This window comes from Lagopus leucura, unplaced genomic scaffold, assembly GCF_019238085.1.
Source record: "Lagopus leucura isolate 7727_CA_CO unplaced genomic scaffold, USGS_WTPT01 Super-Scaffold_100157, whole genome shotgun sequence".
In the NCBI taxonomy this organism is placed as follows: Eukaryota; Metazoa; Chordata; class Aves; order Galliformes; family Phasianidae; genus Lagopus; species Lagopus leucura.
This window is the reverse complement of record NW_024962334.1, coordinates 12,479,050-12,498,022: the sequence shown is the minus strand read 5'-3', so window position 1 is coordinate 12,498,022 and position 18,973 is coordinate 12,479,050. Positions and strand designations below refer to the sequence as shown.

The 18,973-nt window shown below is 39.2% G+C and overlaps 1 protein-coding gene across 7 annotated transcripts in view; it reads left to right on the top strand.

Moving 5' to 3' along the window:
* Positions 1-18,973, top strand: part of RBMS3 (RNA binding motif single stranded interacting protein 3) — a 698,683-nt gene that overhangs the window by 437,951 nt on the left and 241,759 nt on the right. For all 7 annotated transcript variants that reach the window (XM_042888085.1, XM_042888084.1, XM_042888087.1 and 4 more), the window contains one exon: positions 3,460-3,551. In XM_042888085.1, the coding sequence (XP_042744019.1) occupies positions 3,460-3,551 (92 nt within the window). The remainder of the gene's footprint in view (positions 1-3,459; positions 3,552-18,973) is intronic.

The following is an 18,973-nucleotide window of genomic DNA, read 5'->3' as shown; positions in this document are numbered from 1 at the left end:
AATGTCACAGCACCCACCCTTAGCTGCTGTCTAAACTCAATCAACCCTGAAAGTCGCATTAAAAATAAACATACATAAATACATATATATATATTTACATATTTTTGTTTGCTTGTGTATATATATATATATATGTAAATATATATATAACCTGTGCTACTTCCTCACTGCCCAAAACAACAACTACAACAAAATAAAAATGAAGTAAGATTCTAAACAAATGAAAAACTCAAGTACAGATCATCAGCGTAGCCTATAGACATCTATAGGGAAGAACATAAACTGTGCAGAAAGGCAACATGCTTGTTTTTCTGTTCCATAGCACTACAAAGTTCTTGTAAGGATACTTGAATGCTGAAGCAGCCTGGGAACTTGGCTTCCCCTGCCGCAGATTGATGTGCTTTGGAGTACTTTGCAGCCATGGAGTGATTTTGTCCTGATGTTCTGTGTGTGGTGGAGAGATGTGTCAGGAGCAGGGAGGGCCAGAAAGATGCTTGGAATGGAAATTAAGCTTGTGGGAAGGAGAAAGAGCAGCTTTGCAGTGATGCAAGTAGTATTAATGCCAGAATGCATAATGGCCAGCTGAAGATGCAAGATTTTTGTCTTGGGACTGTCATTGGATCTATGACATGGATATCTTAGCCACTTGTGCCTATTGAATAAATGTTTAGGAGAGATCCACTGCTTTAAACATTATGGACTGATGTTAATCTTCAGTAATCCATTGCTAGATGTGCCTGATCCCTACAGTACAACACCAGAACACTCTTCAATAATCCAGTTTATATTTACAAGCAATAATAACTTAGATGAGAATACTTACTGTGCTGCCTAGAAATTTATATTAAAAAATCATTTCCCTTCTATTACTGCATACATGAATAGTGTGCTGTGCACTGATGATAAAAGTCAAATTCCGATGCTGTTATCTGTTTTTAAGGGAAGTGTTAGCTTATTTTTGCACTGTCACCTCCAAGTTTCCTGGAATGAACTCAGTGAGAAATAAAAAGAAATTTTATGTCCTGAGAAGAGCACTGTGCTACCCTAAAAAAATCATTTGCACTGTGTTTGATCCAAGCCACCCCATGACTTCCCAATGCGTTTCAGGTTTCCCATTTGGCAGCTCTGGCTTCTTAACAGGATCTCTCCTTCAGCAATATTGCAATTGCCTTGATCTGCTGCCCTCCCATAGGGCAGAGGCACTAAGGAAGCCAGAGAGATCTCTTGCTCTCCTGTAGCAGAGGTTTTTTGCTTCAAAACAGCATCAGTTTCTCTGTAGCTCTGCAGCTTGAAGAACAAGGCAGAGCAACCTGCCATGGAGAACAGGCTGGTTTCCAGGTGGTATGCTCTGTAGCTTTTAAAAAGGGAAAATTAAATGGGAGAAATTGAATAGATAAAGCAACCTTCTCCCGATTGACCAAACTCCAGTGCGCTTGTTATGACAGAGCTTATTAGGTATGCCGTCCAATACACAGTTGTTCAGACTTTCCCTCAATTTGTAGTAATGCCCTACCGAAAGCAAACAAACAAAAAATAACAAAAACAAAACAAAAACAAAACAAAAACAACACACCAAAGTACTCCAAAAAGAACAACAGAAAAACAGATTGAGGAGAAAGGTTCAGATCTGACTTTGATATCAAAGTAGTGCTTTTCAGCATCTTCATAGGCTTTGTCAGCATTTTCTTTAACAATCTTGGTGCTTTTTTTTTTTTCTAATTTCTTTTTCATTTTCTTTCGCAAATAAGATTTAAGCCAACAACAACAAAAATCCATACACACAAAATTATCTCATCATTGGTAATGCATACATACCAAAGGAGTAGAGAGAGATGTTTATAACCTGGGGCAAGGTGATCGCAAGCACACATTCTCATGCACAGATGTGGCACACAGAGGAAGGCAATGAGGCCTCACATGAGGAGGAAGAAAGGCTGGCAAGAGAAAAATGGATACAGCAGGAAAGCATATCTGTGGTTGCCTCCTGTATTATATGTGTTGACGTAGTAAATGGAGATGTCTGCAAAGGAGCTGTGATACTATAAATATGCTTGTGCTAATATTATTAAAGCTTTCAGGCAGTTCAGCTTCAAGCATACGGCTTCCAGGGGAGAGGTGGAGTCCAAACACGGCTTGGCTGAGCAGCATGTGCCTACCTGTGTCTCAATTGCTTAGTGGGATGTAGGCTCAGGTTTTCAAAGGGTTCCCTGGATGGATTGTGAAATCCATGCAGCTGCTTGGTGAGATTTTTAAGTCTTCCAAAGTCTGCTGAAAGCTTTATGTGCAAGACTTAAGTGCCGTTAAATGCTTAGAAGTTGTTAAAAATTCATTTTGTGTCCTCTTTGCCCATCTTTGTGTCACTAGGTAAACAATAATACTTGAGGGCTGATGTCCAGTAGGGGCGTAAAAGCACTAGTCCTTCTGCTTGAGCATGCCAGTCTTCCTTGTGGAGGAAAAAAATGGGGAGGGATACAGTGAAGGAAGAAAAGAAGATAGGAGTGGTTAATAAGCTGAACTTCAAATACCGACGTAGTAAAGCCACTTAAAAGCAGATGACCATTCCTTACCAATTGCAGACAACCACTTCTTGTCAATCTGTCAGATGCACCTTCTCTAAGTTAATGCTAAACAAATGCCCTGAAGCAGCTCCTGGTGGGGCCAGGTGATGAGGTGAAAGGAATGGAGTATGAGCAGGCTGTGGTTATCCTACTATCTTCTGCAGCTATCTGGTGGATGCTGGCCCAGCACAGGTTCAGAGGTTTCCTGAGTGCTCCCACCTGCTGGAGGTCTGCTGTGGGCTCCCTGCCCCACACACCAGGCTCCAGCTGGTTGTAGAGACCTAAGACCCTCATACAAAGCTTCATCCTTGTCTGGTTAAAGGAACAGGGAAGGAGGGCTGTTTTTTCATGATCTAAAGCACTGCAAGCTGTAGATTTTTATAGCAGTTTTCTATAAGGGCACATTGTCTGCAGAGACCATTTCTATGTAAACTTGTATCGCAAAATGGATGCAGGCAGCAACATGAAATGGGGACAGCTGCCCAGAATGGAGATGGTGGTTGCTCACCTGGGCAGGTGGCAAGGACTGTGCCTCTTCTTATGGAAGAAATAGGGCAAGAACCCACTGCACCAGAGCTCTGACAGGGAAAGTGTCCCACTTTCCTATCAGGACAGGCAAAGGGCTGCTGTTTGTCCCCTCTCCTGCACACCTTGCTTCCCTTTGAAGCCTCAAGTCATTGCATTTCTTTAGATCTCATTAGGACAGGAAAGGACTAATTAGTTCTAAAGAAGGCAGGAAGAAAGCCAAGAGAAACAGAGGAGTGATGGCTGCTGGTAGTGGAAGTGCTACCAGAAAACCGTGACAGTGCAAGAGAAGGAAAGGTCTTCCTTAAGCAATTAAATCTTGATCTATGTGCAGCTCATGGCTAATGATAATATGTATTTATTGTTTATTTTTTAGGTTACGGTTTTGTAGATTTTGACAGCCCAGCAGCAGCACAGAAAGCAGTAGCATCTCTCAAAGCAAATGGCGTGCAAGCGCAGATGGCAAAGGTAAGAGCAACTGTGTAATTACTAGTTTAATTGAGCTGTGTGTCATTTCTGAGCTGTGAGATTTCCAAGAGTTTGTTTTATTCCTGTTTTTTGTAGGCTTTTGGATTGCGTATTTCACTGTTTCATCCTTTGGTTCCAGTGCCTTGTTTGCCCTGTGATCTGTGTTCTCCAAGGGCCATGTCTTATGCGAGAGGTTCTACTCTGATTCCCAATTTCCAACTGCCTTGGAGTAGAGCTATTAGGTCCAGAGCACTGCAGTGGCAGAGAGCTGGCAATGCCTTATCCTGGCTCACTGGGAAGGAATTATGTAGTTGTCTCCACTGGGCTCCTTTGCCTTGGAATGTACAGGTCTATAAAGGAGAGAAGTCTCAGTTTGGCTTTTCCTGTACCTTTATTTTAAGAGTATAAATAGAATTGTACAAGATTTTCTGAAAGAATATTTGCTAGAGATTGCCTGAAGGGCATTGGCATGTGTTGTTAGAAGAGGCTGCAGGAGCCATGCTTTGCATCTTGCAGCAAGCATCCAGCAAGGTGAAATACTCTGGTTCTGGAAACATCCTTTGCTCACAAGCAAGGGGCTGCGGGGTTACGGGAAATGATTATCATGTGCTCTAGCTGCTGCCTTTCCAAAGGCATAATCATGTGTCTTTGGGCTCTAGAGTGTGTCGGCTGATGAAAATAGGCTCAGCTTTGTACTTTCGAAATGCCTTGTCTTAGAGTCACTGCAAGCCCTAAGTATTGCCTGAGTTTGTCTGTGTAGAAATGACACCAGCCTAGAGTCTTGAACAGTGAAAACAAATGGGTAATATGAAAACAGAGACAAATCAACTAATAAATAATCACAACACGTGAACATTTCAATTTAAAGGAGTACTGATGATTTAAGCCTTTACTTTTCAACAATATGAGGTTTGTTTTCTGGGGTTCTGTGACTGGAGCCATTTGTGATTTCGAGGAGGCTGGCACGTATACTTCTTGTTTGCATAAGGATGACTGTGTTTTTAATATTTAGCCATGGTGCCTGGAATCTGAGATAGGTCCTTTGTAGCGTGTTTGATAATTCAGGATAAATATACAACTGACTTTTCTTATCTCTGAAAAAATCAGGAACTTTTTAGAAAAACGGATTCAATGGAAACTGAGACAGCTTTACAAAAAGTACCTCACATTGCTGAGAAGTCAGGAGCCTGGGAAAGCAAGTCTATCTGGAGAAAGAAGTTAGCTTTTGCAGGTGTTGGAAGCCAAGTTGTGTAACAGGACTAAAAGACACCGCTACCTGCCAGTGTCTGAATCAACAGTGGATGCTCAATGAGCTCTGAAAAAAAAAAAAAGAGGTGGAAGAAGAATTTCTGGAAATTTATCCAGAGCAGTTTTGTTCTGACAACTGCTTAAATTAGTAGTAAGTGGTGGCAGTCTCATGAAAAAAGACTTAAGTGTGAAGAAATTACACAAAATGTTTGCATGCTATTCCCTTGCAAAACAGAGTCAAAGTTCTTTATTTTCTCTTCTACATTCCAAAACAGGGGAACTGCCAGGGAAAAGACAGAAATCTATGCTCAGTGAATGTCAAAAATCTTAGTTCAGACATGAATGCTTTTGAATGAAGGTGAACAAGGTGTTGGCCAGCTTTTCTTTGCACTGGCCTTCTCCAGTAGCGAGGAAAAGTATACTGAAATGTCGGTGTATTCTATGATGTTTTCCTGGAGAGAGATCTTGCTCGGAAAGAGAAGTTCTTTCTCAGTTTTAACACGATATAGTTTTTCTCATAGAAATCCAGAATCTTATTTAAAAAACAAAAAGCAGAACTGAACCCCCACCCATGCTGGCTAACAGAAGTATCTTGTGGATACTTGAGAAAAATATGCTCATTTTATTGATGTTTAAATACAGCCACCTCCCTCATTTTTATAGCATTTGGACATCCTTTTGGCTGATTTTGTTTCAGTGCTGCCTCTGGAAGAAAGTTAAACTCTGGTGGATTGATGCTCCAAGTCCCATCTCTGTTGGAAAACTTGTCCCGTCAAGGCTAATACTTGCTGTAACCCTATGCAGGGAAAAACACCATTAAACGTGTTTGAATCTCTCATTTTGTTCTCTTGGATGCTGTTCAGCATGGTGCAAAGCAGACAGGAAAGGATTCAGTAGAAGAACAGCAGTGCTACGCTTGCAGGGGTGAGCAGAAGCCTGTGGATGGCTGCCCATCCAGTGGGATGGGGACAATCCTAGCCTCCTACCATCAGATCTAGGCTCTCTTAAACATATGCACTCTCTTTTCCTCTTTGGTTTTTTCTCACATAAGCACCCAATGCAGATTTTGACTACTTCCACTCTTACATTCAGTGACTTTCCTCTAAGTTGTCCATCATTAGCAAAATTCCTTACACTTTGATTTATTGGAAAAAAAAAAATAATAATAGTATGGAGCTGCTGACTGATAACATTACTTCATACATGTTTTTGGTCATCTTTGGAATCAGTTCAAACATGCAGATTCATTGTGTTTGAGTGTACTTGTCTGGGCTAATAGTGATTTTTTTTGCTTTTATTTTCATGCTGAAAATGTTGCAATTGATATGCAACTAGGTAGTCCTGTAGGAATAGTTGATTTATTTCTCTCTTTGCATTTGGAACCACAAAAACACAACACTGAAAAGATGATGCTTGTGTGCATGATCTATGCACCATTTTCATTTTTTCTGTGTGCTTATTTCAGGCATTTTCTTGAAAAATGTTACACACGGAACATGGAAAATTAATTAGGAGAATCTTAGTAGCACGTGAGTTGGCTTATACTAGTAGAGTATGAAAAACATATTAATGAAATCTATATGCACATCTATTTTTGGCATTTGCAACTGTCCTGAAGAGCCCTGTACAGTATATTTGTAGTGAGACTTCTAAATCTGCTTTGTTGGTAAGCTTTTAAGTCTGAATTTGCCTACTGACTCAAGAGAAGCTAGTTCTCTAAATAACTTTGAGGATCTGAACTTCTGTCAGTGCTGAAACTGGCGTACAGTGCTATCGTAAGGATTGGGGATCTCACTACCATCTTTTATTTGCAGTTCTGGTCTGTTGTAAAGGCCATGGAAGGTTGGAAGTTCCAGCAAAGACAGTTTCTTGAAAAGAGCATGTAATGGCTTCTAGTATAATGGCTACTTAGCAGCTGATTATCAAGAAAGTTTTTTTAATCATGTTATTATGATAATTGTCTTCTCTGGGTTTGCTTTTTATATTTAATAATTCCTTTAGACATCCTCATTACCTGTGTCAGGAATGTGAACACTGAGGAAATATTTAATCAGTGTTGGTAGTTGTCTAAATCCAAGAAACATTTATTGGCTACTCTGATGCAATAATTGCTGTACAGAGTATATGCCACACAGCTTAGATCGGAGAAGGCTGTATCAATAGACTCTGATGGGTTTTGTTCTTTGAGAGAAATACAGAAAATAATTTTGCTTCTTGTGTGATATTTTTCTCATCTCTCCATCATGCAGAAGCTTAAACACAGGGAGCAATCACAATTGAGTTGAAATGTGAAAGGGAAACTTTTCCCACAGAACAGAGCCAAGTATAAAAGCTTGTGAAAGGAGCAGAGAGTGGCTGCTCTAGAGTTAAATAGACAGTTTGTCTCCAAGGAAAAGGAAATCCCACAGAAGAATCTGGCACAACCAAGTGTGTCTGTGAGGAGTGCTCCACTGTGAATGCTCCTTGCTGTCTTGCTAAAGCGTTTACTGTCTCACCCTGTACTTGTGCACAGTGTGTGTCCAATGCTGAGCTGAATCAATAACAAGCCTGGGTTAAATTACAATGAAAAATTATAGCTGGGAACACGTGAAAGGTGGTTAAGTTCACATTTGTAAATTAGAGATGCCAGTGCCTCTCTTTTGTTTCCTTTCTTTAAGCAAGTCAGTCACACCAACAGAGCTCTTTCTAAGCAAAACCACATGCCCAGCAAAGCTGTACCATCCTTATCCTCTCACCTGTTTATCTGTGGTTGTTTTGCATGAGCTGCCTTTCACTCTTCTAAAGGGAGCAATAGTTTTCTTGCTGGAGTTGCCTCCTAGGTACAGTTTTTATCAGTACAGAATATTCTTTCATTCTTTAAAGAATAGTGGTTAAGGAAAACAAAGGCGTTGTAGAGATGCTAAATTATTTGTTTGTCGTAGGTTTTATAGATTGTTTTTTTTTTTTTTTTTTTTTTTTATTTTTTATTTTTTTTATTTTATTTTAATGAAAATGTGGTTTTCCAAACCCAGATATTTTTTTGTGAGATGGAACATTGAATTCGGGAATGAATGTGCTATAGCAAGGTGCTAACTTTAAGTTCTAGAAAATCTGAAGCAGCAGATGATTTGGTCTTTTGAGTTTTCTAACAGTTTCTCACGGCTAAAGCAGTGAGCAGCTTTGTAAATAACATCTAATGTGATGGATTGAGATGACAGTGGAGATGGGAAGACTTCATAATCTTGTCCAGCCTAAAAAATGTCATGCTCCTATCTGAGAACTTTCTGGTAGCTTATGATACTGTTCCTGTTTTTAGATATTCACTAGCAAACATGGAGTGCATTAGCTGGAGCCATTCTTGAAAAAAGAATATCAAGTAATCCTGAGGATATTAAAATCCAAGTGCCCTTTCCCACACGTGTGTATTTCTCCTGAAATGATGTAGGTCACCGTGAAGAGGATATTCATAGGCAATGCTTGTACCACATCTGCCAAATTTATACACAAAAATTTCTTCGGAGGTTTTCAGAAGTGCTTAACTTAGCATAATTCTACTCTCCTGGAAGTGAATGGGACTCTGAGTTGATTAATGGAAAGGAATTAGGTCAGCGCTATGTTCCTTTGTTCCTAAAGATCTTAGCTCAGCACCTTTCTTAACCACTTAAGTTAGCTTAGACAAATTTTATGGCACATATAATCATGTTTCTTCTCTACCTATCACCTCAAATAGACCTTGCCATGGCATTTTACTTCCCTATTCAAGTGCTGCTTTAGTTTCTAGATTGACTTAATTTTTTTCATACTGTAACTTCATCTATGATTAAAACATTCCTATGCCTTTGAAAGTTGCAATGTAAATAATCAGCAAATATATCCATCTCCATGCTCCTAATGCCCTGCACCACAGAACAGATGCTGCTAAGTGAAAGACATAGGCAGCATTTAGGCTGAAGAACACTGGAATTACTGGGTTCTTTTCGGGTTATGAACTTCAGCCAAACAAGAATTGGCCTTTTTTCATAAACACACATTGTTCTTGACTTTCCTCTGACTTGGAACAGATTTGAATTGGTAATAATACTGCTGAAATCCACAGAGCTTTGGCAGTTATAGCTAGAAAGAAGAATGGGGCTCCCTATCTTTAGCACTCACATAGCTATACATCTTGGAAGCTCTTACACACTCTTTGCAAAACCTTTATGTTTACAGAACAGGAAATCTGAGTCTTGCAAATGAGTTAAACACTGGAGTCAGATTAATTCGTTTTTCCCTCCATGCTCAGGAAACTCCGAACGCCCCGTGGAGAAGTTATCTGACCACAACTATGCAGCCTGGGAATCTACAGCTCAGGCTGAGAAACTATGTTCTAAATTCAGTAGGCACGTCTTTACTCACCAGGAAAAAGCCAGTCCACACCAAAACGATCAAAAAACTGTGGTTTTAGAAAATATTCCTGTGGTAGAAAATGTACGTAGCCTTTCTTTTAGTGACATATCGTTTAATTACATTCTTCTGTAACTCAGCATGAGGACGATGCTTTTGTAAGTTGAGAAACAAAACATCATTGTATCTAGCATGCTTCCTCAGGAGGAGATGATTCACGTGACCCAGAATGGGAGGATATGTGCATGCATTTTGGGGTATCACTTAGTTGGGCTGAGACAATAAAGCAGTGCAATTTCTGTTCAAATTAAGCCACTGGGTTATTTTTGTTTGATTTGGAAAACAGGTGTGCAAACTTCAGTAGCATTTCTTTGTGAGTGCTATGTGACTGTTCATCAGTCTGGAAATACACAGGTGTGTTTTCTGCCTGTTAACTCAAATGTACTACTAATGCACACAGATATTCCTGGCGCGCATATGCACCCCCCTCTGAATATCTAAATGTTACAGTATCAGTGAATACTCTGCTTGTTTTTTCCTTATTAATTAATGCCTCTTATTCAATTGTCATGTCTGAGTGACTGGGCTGTAATCTGAATAAATTTAGGTTTATATGCAATTTTCTTCACTAACGAATGATAATTTTTACCACTGGGAAAAAAAAAAAAAACCTCTATTTTTCTATATATAAAATTATCAGATTTAGCTCTTCTTGTGATACATGCAACAGAGTCATGATGACGGATAATTTCATTTTTTCAGTCCTTGGTCTTTCCTTTTATTTATTTATGCTCAGAAAAGGAAGTAATGACAAAATGAAGGCCCAAATTCTATTTGCAGTCACATTAGTCTGACTTTGGAGTCACTGCCATAAATATATGTGATGAAGAATGTAAAACAGGTCATATTGGGTCAGAACAATGGTCTGTCTAACATCAGATTCACTTTCTGATAGCACGTGAGAGCACTTGCCAACAGAGGAGTAAAAGGAGCAGGCAAGTATTTGAGAATACTTACCCAGAATGCCCTTTGAGCATCCAGAAATTTGTGGTTTAGAGTTTCCTGAGCTTGTATTTAATAACCCATCAGTCTTCCCTGCTTCCAAATGAAGATTTTCTCCCCTTTTTCTTGATTTAAAATGTTGGCAGCACAGCATGAAGAAATTCTTCAGTATAACTGTGCGTTCTTCAAAGAGCGTCTCCTTTGCTTAACTTAAACCTGCAATGCTGATTTCATTGATTGCCTGTTAATTCTTGTGTTGAAAGAGACAGAAGGCTCTTGTTCCCTGTGAATCTTTTTTCATGCCACTTAGGATTTTATAGCACATGATCATAGCTTCCCTTAATCCTTGTTCTTTTTGTACTTTTATGAAAGATGCACCAGCATGTGCATGTGCATGCGTAAATAAGGATGCAGTACTTACAGCAGAGGTCCAGTTGCTAAGTAATGAACTTGAAGCACGGTTTAAAGTGTGTTTTGTAATGTCAGAGCATAGCTGATAGATACAGGGCTTAGAGGGTCATTCCATATTGAAAGGCTGGACATACTGTTAATGCTGCACATTGCTTCAGCCTGGGAAATGAGCACAGAGAACTTGGAGTATGTTTGGCAGATATTAATGTGTTTTTTGGTTTTTTTTTTTTTTGTGCCTGATTAAATTTAGGAAAGTCGTTTTCTTAAAGAAAAGTTAGCTTTAGAAAAATGCACCCTAGAAATGATTCAAGTGTTCTCATTCTTTTTCTTAAAAAAAAAAAAAAAAAAAAAAAAAAAAAAAAAACTAATTAAAAAATCTTTTACAATTGCAAATAAAGAATGTACATCTTAAGTATGAAGACATTTTCAATACCATGTTAAGAGAAAGTGGATGCACACACACCTCATTCCATATCTGTGTGTAAGTGAGGCATTAGAAATGACTGCCTTTAATTCTAGGTTTATTTGATTTCAATTTTCCTGGAATGTTGGATCAACTTGGTGTTTCTCATATTCCTGAAGAGCACCTGAGACTAATGGAATCAGTGGGTCAATTTCTGGCCAATACTGGCATGCAATGTGGAGATATTATCTTTGCTGGGCACTGCTGTAGGTATTCCTATCTGTTCTACCTTGCACTTTCTGCAACATTACCAGTGATCTTGAGGCAGATGCCTTCACATCTAAGAGGAGGAAAGGAGTGCAGCAGAATCACACTGTGTAGATGAATCTGTACTTAAGAAGTGTGTATTAATGCTTTTCTGCTTTCTCTAGTGCTCAGAGAGGAAGATGACCTTTTGTATGTTGAGAGGCAGAGCCATGATCCAAAATGGTAGATATGTGGAAGATCCTAGGTACCCTAATTGCTCATTTCTCTAGCTGACTAGACAGGAGTGCTTGTTTGCATCCCAAGGTAGCCTAAACAAGATTATGTCCTGAGGACCTCTGGGATATTTACCAAAGCCACTCCTTCCACTACAGGTTATTTCATAACATAGCAGTCTCATAAACTGTGGAAAGCAGTGAAAAATTTAATGACAGCAGCTGTTCTGTAAATGCACTTTTAGTTGGAAACACTGGACCTCCCACTGGTAAATACAGCATTAGAACGTTGGGATTTTTTAATAGCATTTGATAGGATGCAAATTTTTCCGCATGTTAAAATGGATAAATCTGTGCTTATTATGAGTGACAGAAAGTTGCAGGGTGTATGTCCAATAACTGACACTTTTCAGTCAACCTCAGGCTTGATAATTTTATCAAGACGCTTCCCGAAAAAAGAGAAATACTGAAGAAATGGAGTATGTGTTGTTTCATTTCGAAAGTCAGAAAATATAGGAGTTGAGCCAGATAAGGCCTGGTGCTAGAAAACTCAAGTTTGAATTCCTCAGAACAAGTGGGTGTATATTCTAGGACCTGTCATTGAGATCTGTGCCTCAGACATAATTTTTGCATGCACTTAAATCATTTATAGTTCTTAAATGATGCTGGTGATAGGCAAAGAAGATGCCTTGAAGAAAGGCTTCCACATCTTCAAAGGCATCTTTGCTATCCCACTCAATTAATACACATTGCTGTTTCAGTGTGATATCACAATTTTGTCCCTCTGTATATAGGTACATGTTTTTTTTTAATATATGCAAGCACTGTTGATACATACTAAAGTAACTATATTTGTATAACTATATGCACATAGTTATGGATGATGATTTCAAAATATTCCAGAGGAATTTCTGTAATGCATTGCAATTCTCTTGAGTAGCAAAAAGTATTAGAATGGTATTTTTATGGTAAGTATCGGTGGTGTCTGACTATTTAATAGTAATTCTTCTGAGCACTGGAAATAAAATGCTGTGTGCTTTTTAGGAAAGTGCTGTAGAAATAGGAAGGAAATTGGTGGTAAATTAAATGTTGCTCACATTCAGGCAATATTTTTTTTACCTGTCAGCAAAAACTGGTGAAAACCAAAACAACAACAAAATTGGAAAGTCTGAGATGAGATTTAGTGATTTACTGTCTGCTTTAACTGTGCTTATGGCTTGAAGGAGTGCTACACAGCACCAGGTTTTTCAGGTATCTCTGTAACTTATTTGCATAAAATATTATGATCCCACCATTTATCTAAATAGTTTTGTAATCACTTACTCCGATGATAACCTATTGTACAAACCAGGGCTATTGTTTATATAGCACTGTTCAATTATAGCAATGCAGCCTAAAGCAGCATGCGGAAGGAGGGGTCTTCACAGTGTCTTAACTTCCAAAATAACTTTTCCCGTGTTTAAAAACTGTTCACCAGTGATAAGTCACCTCTAATAGCAGCATGCCTGAATTCACGTCAGACCTCATTCTTTCTGTTCTGCACGTATTTCACATGGTAAAGTCATGATTTGAGTAAAGGCATTAGAGCAGATCCAAACCAGTTCAAGTTCTTTCTGATGGGGTCATGAGGATCTCACTGCATTGCCCTCTCTCCTGTGGCTGCTGAGCCTGCAGTAGTGAAAATATTTCTTTTTCAGAATAAAAATGTCATGGGCTGAAATACCTAATGGCTCTCTTTTGTGTGATCAGTTTTCTAATTCTTCTTGAACTTAGGCTTTCTATGTTGAAAAGGAGTGTTGGATGCCGACTCTGCTTTGCTTTGCTTGAAGTTCAAATAAATGGTTTCATTTCACATGATTGCATTATTGCATGCTATTCACATCTCTTGAGTATATAAGTAATGTACAGATTGGCTTGCAGGAGTACACTGAAGAGGCCAGGCATCTTACCATCAGTCAGCAATTAGGTTAGTTTCCAGGGCACCTCTCTGCACTCATGTAAGCCTCTGCTGTACTGGCTCTTTGATCGCAAGGCATCTGGGCAGCATGATGCACACTCCTCTAAAGGATGCTATCTGACACAGTAACAACTGTACCACTTTCCTCCCAGGAGAGTCATCTAGCATCTTATCCCTTACAATGGATTTTACTAGAGGTTTTTCATTCCTTTGATCAAGAATCCTTTGAATTTGTGGTAGCTCAGACCTGAAATGCTTTATACTGTGATGACAGCCTCTCACAAAACATCATGCCCATGTTGCCTGGTCTTAACAGTCCGTAGATCTCATCAAGTATAGAGTGATATCTGTATATACTGTTTATTGCCCATTTGCTGATATTTCTTTGATAACTATCAAGATTTTCACATAATAGTTTGGAAAGTTTTTATAACAATCTTTGCCTTCACAGATGTCTTTACTTCTGTATCGTCCTCCATTGTTCCCATGTTAGTACAGTCCTTTAACTTTTCTACTTCTGTTGATACAAATGAAGTGTTTGCAAAGCACAAGCATATCCCATTTGCATCCTGCCTTTTGCTCTTGTAAATTCACCAGGTTCGTTTTAGGGCACTCCTACACAATTCTCAGTGTCTCACTGTGGTTTCATTAATTTGGAATTCAAGCAGGTTTGCATCTGAACATTGCACATGGTGAGTAAAGCAAAGTGATGTTTCTAGGAGAGATCAATTCTTTCTGATTCCACTGACCAGTAGCACTTCTCTATACCTTTTCCACTTTCTATCTTTCTTGAGTGTGGTTGAGCGGAGCTGTACACTGTTTTTCAGAGAGGGTCTCTGTAGTGTTATGCTACCATCTTTCAGTTGGGAAGTACCTTGCCTAATGGATGTTTTTTACTCCCTAATGGTCTACTGAAAAGCAATATTTTTAAAGCAGAAATTCTGAATTTAGCAAGTGTAAAAATGGCGTTATTTTGTTTGTTGAAGTGTTATATTCTGTTCTCTTAAATGCTAGAATGCTTTACAAGGTTTTGAGTGAAATGCAGATGTTCTATTTTACAAGCACAAGTTTTAAAGTGACCTTCCTAGCATATGCAAGTGGTCATGGCTAAAGTTCCATTATTTGGCTTGTTTTTAAAGATTATATCTACTGTCTGGCTGTTGTTTAACATTAAAAATATGATAGTTTAGTTTCTTGAGCTGTGCCAGAGAATTCTTGCCCAGTGCCATAACATTTTTTTTCTATCTGTGTATAATTCCAAAAACATCATAAGTAGAATAGGAGATTTAGGAGCTATCAGTTAAAAATATGTGTTTCTAAACTTCAAATGTTTTCTATTAGCAGCACTTGATAAAATTGGAAATGAGAGAATGCCAGTAGATGAGTTACTGGCATGTTATGAGTTATTGATATTTTTGTTCTAAACAAAAGTTACCTCAAGCATGATAAAATCTCAGATCCTTTAAGAAATGCAACAGGTTCAGTGGAGTTGGTGGGTTTTATTTTATTACCTTTAAAATTATTTTAAAAACTCACCTTGTATTATCTATGCAGATATTTCACTTCTGAAAAGTTTTAACATGAAGATAGAATGGTGAGAAATGTAGGCCTGAGTTATAAATACAATCTCTGTAAGAAGTACACAAGTATTTTATCCCTTCCGTTTTCTTTTTTTTTTTTTCTCTCAGAATTACTGTTTATGTAAATATTACGAAGAAAAAACCTTGAGACATGCAAAACTTATTTACTAAGAGAGTTATCTACTCTGCTAAAATTGGCACTCTTGAGAGATGCACTCTCGAAATATATTTGTGTCTAATAATTCTTGCAGACAGCTATGAAATCTTGCTGTCCAAATATAATATCCAGATGACAGATACATGTACAAATATTTTTTCAAGGAATCAATTTCAGTTGTTTTAAGACAGGACTGTTTAAAGAACTCGATTTCTGTGAGCAGGAGCACAAATATGGAAGTTTGGTGATTTAGATAACCCTCAGCCTTGTTTGTACTACACTTACAGAATCAGAATCATAGAGTAGTTTAGGTTGGAAGAGACCTTAAAGATCATCTAGTTACAATTTCCTGCCTTGGGCAGGATTGCCACCAACTAGATCAGGTTGTCCAGGGCCCCATCTAACCTAACCTTATATGCCTCCAGGGCATCTATATCCAGTGCCTCACCACCCTCTGAGTAAAGAATTTCCACTTAACATCTAACCTAAATCTCCTCTCCTTTATTTTAAAACCATTCTTCTGTGTCTTATCACTAACAGACCACACAAAAAGTTGGTATCTCTCCTGTTTATAAGATTGTCTCTGGTACTGAAAAGCCACAAAGAGGCCTCCCTGGTGCCTTCTATTCTCCAGTTTGACCAAGTCCTGCTCGCTCAGGAGAGGTGCTCGAGCCCTCTGATCATCTTCATGTCTTTCTTCTGGATTTGCCCTAACAGCTCTACAAATTTCTTGTGTTGGAGGCCCCAGAATTGAATGCAGATGGGGCTTCATGAGGACAGAGCAGAAGGAGTTCAAACACCTCCCTCTCCCTGCTGGCCACCCCTCTTTTGGTGCAGCCTTGGGTACAGTTGTCCTTGCAGGCTGCAAGCACACACTGCTGGCTCATGTCCAGCTTTTCATCTACCAGAATCCCCAAGTCTTTATCCTGCTCTCAAGGAGTTCATTTCTTAGTCTGCCATGTACACTTCAGATTGCTACGAGCCAAGTGCAACACCCTGCACTTCCCCATGTTGATCCTCATTAGGTTACTGTGAGCCCACTTTTTGAGTCTTTCCAGTTCCCTTTGGGTGGCATTTCTTCCTTCTGTTGTATCAACTGCACCACTTAGCTTGCTGTCATTAGCAAACTTGCTGAGGCTGAGCTTGGTCTCACTGTCTATGTCATTGATAAAGATGTTGAAGAGTACTGGTCCCAAGATTGACCACTTGGGAACACTCACTTCTGACTGGCCTTCACCTAGACATAGAATTATTGACCACAGTCCTCTGGCTGCCATTGTCCAACCAATTATTTATCCAGCAAGTAGCCGAGCCTTCAAATCCTTATCTTTCCAATTTAGAGATAAGGACGTGGTATGGGACCATGTCACAGGCCTTGAACATGTCCAGGCAGAAAAAATCAGAAAACATCAGAAAACATAAGTTGTTTTACTGATTTTGTCACACCACTGTAGAAGGCCACCAGATTTGTCAGGCATAATCTGCCCTTGGTGAAGCCATACTGGCTGCCTTGCATCTCCTCCTCTTCTTGAATGTGCCTTAACATCTTTTCCAGGAGGATCTGTTCTACCATCTTCCCAGGAAAAGATGGGAGTCCCACTGGCCTGTAGTTCCCTAGGTCTTCCTTTCTCCCTTTCTTAAAAATGGGAGTGATCTTTCGCTTTTTTTGGTCACTGGAAACTTTGCCTGAGAGCTGTGACTTTTCAAATATGATGGAGAATGGCTTAGTAACCACATCATCCTGCTCCTTAAGGACCCTGAGGTGTATGTCAGCCAGCCCCAGAGATTTGCACGCATTCAGTCTCATGAGTCAGCTTCTGACTTGCTCCACTCTTACCGTGGGAGGGATATTGCTTCCCCCACACCATCCCCTAGAGTTTCAGAGACATGAGACATGTGACATGCCTGACTGGCAGCGAAGACCAAGGCAAAGAACTTCTTCAGTACCCCAGCCTTCTATGTGTCTATGGAAGCCAGTTCTCCCTTCTCATTTATCAGAGGGGATACATTCTTCTTCATTTGTCTCTTCTGACCAATGTACCTGTAGAAACTTTTTTTTTTTTTTTTTCCATATCCCTTGCCAAGTTCAGTTCCATCTGTTCCTTGGCTTTCTTCATCCCATCTCTGCATGTCTGGACAGCATCCCTGTATTCTTCCCAGGCCACTGTCACTGCTTCTATTTCCAGTGCATTTTCTTTTTATCCCTCAGTATGACCAGCAAGTCCTTGCTCAGTCATGCCAGTTTTCTGCCTCCCAATTGATTTTTTATGATGGGGGATGGAGAGCTTTTGTGGACTCAGAAAATCATCCTTAAAGAGCTTGCAGCTCTGCTTCTTTCCTGTGTGCTTAAAAATAGTTTCCCAGGGGATCCCGCTTCTAACCATGTTTACTATCATACTACTTAGAGCTACATAGTAGTAATTTGTGATTCTGAAGCGTGCAGTTTTAGAATACAGACCTATATTTTTAACCCTATGTCAACATAGTTATTCAGCATGTAGTAATGGAATACAAAGTTCTGTTAGGAAATACGCTTGTCTCAAGATTTTGTCATCCTGCTTTCCAACATGGTATGCTACTTCTGTAAAATTACAGTTACCCAGTCTTAACAAAGTAGAATTGCCCCCAATTAATGTACTTGCTGCAAATTAGAAGTTGATAGCTTCCTACAGACTGCTGAGTTTAAGAATTGGGCCTTGTTAACCAATACGGGCCAGCAGCACCTTGTCAGGCCATTAGGCCATTTCTGGTTTCTGAGTCCTTCATTGCTCAAGCTGAAACGGTTGTACCAAGAGTATTGTTAACTTGTACTGCTCAGTTTAAGTGCAAAGGTTCTGCTCTTAGATGGTGAATGACAAATCAGATCAGGAAGCTCCTGGGAAGAAGTGTGCAGGTTCTGACACATGAACCATCTATTTCAAAGTAATAAATTGGTGATTTGATTTTCCTTCACTGAAGGATAACCTTCCTTGAGTTGCTGCAAAAATTTTAAGTGAAAAACATGGAGATAGATGGTTTCTGAAGTGTCTGACATGCAATAACCTGGGTCAAAGTCCTGTAATATGCACACATTTGTTGTCAGGTCTCTGTGATGAGCAGGCCATCTCCTTGCAGGTGACTGAGTGCTGTGCATCAGTAAAGAAGCAAGCATGTTTCATAAAGGATGGTGATTTAGATCAAAATGTAGTTCTGTGAAAATATAATTAATTTATTTTAAATGTACTAGATTTAACATTTTCTATTTTCCTTCATTACTTGACCACCAAGTCTGCACAGAGTTCTGTGTGCAATACAAATTTAAGTATTTAGTGAGTAAAATATTAACTGTAGGGAAAAAAAAAAAAACAAAAAAAAAAAAAACAAAAAAAAAAAACAACTTGGATAGATTGACCAGAAGTTGCTTTCAGGCATTATGTATCATTCCTGGTCATGCGTATGTGCACAGATAGAGATATGAAAAGGTCAGTCTTCTCTTATGGATATGATCTTTGTTCATCTCACTGTGCTGATGAAATTTTTTTGATTGAATATAAATATGCCTGAACTCTTTCCCAGCATGTAGACCAAAGAGAACATTATTACAGAGAAGACAGGCATTCATCAGCACAATAGAAGTAATATTGGATGTGCAATACTATTTAGAGGTGTTGCATAGTGGTGTCAGGATGTATTTGCATCTAAATGAGCTGAGCATTTCTTTTCATACAGCTTTGATTTACCTCAATTGCTACAGGTTTTTATTCCTCTTGGGATCTGGGGAACTGTATTCCCATTATGTACTCATCTTCCCTTCACATACTGCCTGCCACCTTCAGTCACTGCC